At 53.9% G+C, this 1,598-nt stretch overlaps 1 protein-coding gene across 1 annotated transcript; it reads right to left on the bottom strand.

The window, feature by feature from the left end:
- Positions 1-205: 205 nt before the first annotated feature.
- On the bottom strand, positions 206-889 carry LOC134362558 (N-acetyltransferase 8-like). The gene has a single exon (XM_063077787.1). The coding sequence runs from the start codon at positions 887-889 to the stop codon at positions 206-208; it is 684 nt and encodes a 227-aa protein (XP_062933857.1).
- Positions 890-1,598: the final 709 nt, after the last annotated feature.

Below are 1,598 nucleotides of genomic sequence, written 5' to 3'. Positions count from 1 at the left end.
GTACCATGGCACCAGGCAAATGAAACACAGGCAAACCGAAAGGACTGAGTGGAACAGAGCACCTCCACCACGCCACCACCAAGCACGAGGGACTCTGATGTGAACCAGCAATGAGCTTTTATTGTGTTCCCCCACTGAAATGTCAGGGTCTGCTTGTTACTATAGTACTGCAGACCCTATGCTGATGAATACACAGGGAAAGAGATCACAGGCCCCCTCCCTGATCACACGGGAGGTGACAGACTAAATCAATTAGAGGAGCAGCCACTAGCCTCATGCTCAGAGAAGAGTAATACTGGCGAGTTTTCTGGAACCCCAAGCCCTGGTAGATGGCTAGGGCAGACTGCTGCAAGATACACGTTACAAGGACAACTTCATTGTAGCCCCGGGTCCGGGCAAACTGGAGGACAGTCCTAACTAGGGCTTTTGCTATCCCCTGATGACGGTGCTCAAAGGCCACACAGAGGTGCAGCAGCTCCAACTGCTTCTTCTGCGAGGTGGGTTCCCCAGCGGGCCGAGCTCCCACTATGCCCACCACCTGCTCCTCAGACTCAGCCACCCAGAAGCAGGAACCATGCTCACTCAGGTAGGACTTGGTGACGTCAGACATGTCTGTGCACAAACTTAAGACTTCATATTGCTTCCAGGGATACCTGGCAAGGAACCACAGGACAGCTAGGAGGGTGAGGGTGGCCGTGAGGGCCAGGAGCCAGGAGCCAGAGACCAGGACGAGGGAGATGGGCCCCCCACCTATGAGCACGAGGGTTCGCGGCAGCTTCAGCAGGTGACAGAAGGTGGTGGGGACTTGCTCAAGTACCCCCTGGGAGAATAAGTCCAGCACCCACTTGCGGTCGCTTTCCCTGTACTTGCGGATATGAAAAGATGCCATGGGGAGACTCCTGGGTCTGAAATTCAAAGTCCAGAAGAGAGAGCCAGGCATCCTTGCACACTTCCCAGCAGCCCTGGAGAAGAGAGAGGATGCCATGTGAGTGCCCCCATGGCTCCCAGCCTCCCAGGAACAGCGGAGACCCTGCTCAACGGTGTGTCTTTCTCCATTTGCCTAAAGGAAGGAGGTCACTGCCACTGGGAGAAGGTGTAGGATCAGAGAGACCTGCATTTGAATCCTGGTTCCATCCCTTTCTAGCTGCGTAACCTAGAGGATGTTACTTAGCCCCTCTGTCCCTCTGTCCCCCTGCCTTCTAGGCTTGTTCTGAGAATTTAATACAATAACTTCCATGAAGCACTAATATGTAAAGTACCTTCCCCTCCAGTCTCTTTTCCATTGTACTGGTTCTCTCACCTTCTTGGTACACTGGGTGGCACCATGCAGCAGCCAGACCACATGTCCTGGCCCTTAAGTTCCCCTCCAGGGAGCATGCATTGCAGACATTCTGTGTTCCCGAGCACAGGTTTCAGCAAAGGGTTTTTCCCCCTTCGTTGCATATTTTTAGGGGGCTGTCGTGGCGTAAGAGCCAAATACCAAATATGGTCCAGCCTCAAGATCCCTAGGAATGTGACTGGACTCCAGGCCCACACTCAGGGCACTGTTCTTCCACCTGTGTCCTCTCACCTGCTGCCACAAGAGCTTGAGTGTCCAG

The sequence above is a fragment of the Cynocephalus volans genome, chromosome 14, assembly GCF_027409185.1.
Source record: "Cynocephalus volans isolate mCynVol1 chromosome 14, mCynVol1.pri, whole genome shotgun sequence".
Taxonomy (NCBI): domain Eukaryota; kingdom Metazoa; phylum Chordata; class Mammalia; order Dermoptera; family Cynocephalidae; genus Cynocephalus; species Cynocephalus volans.
This window is presented reverse-complemented; position numbering and strand designations above follow the sequence as displayed.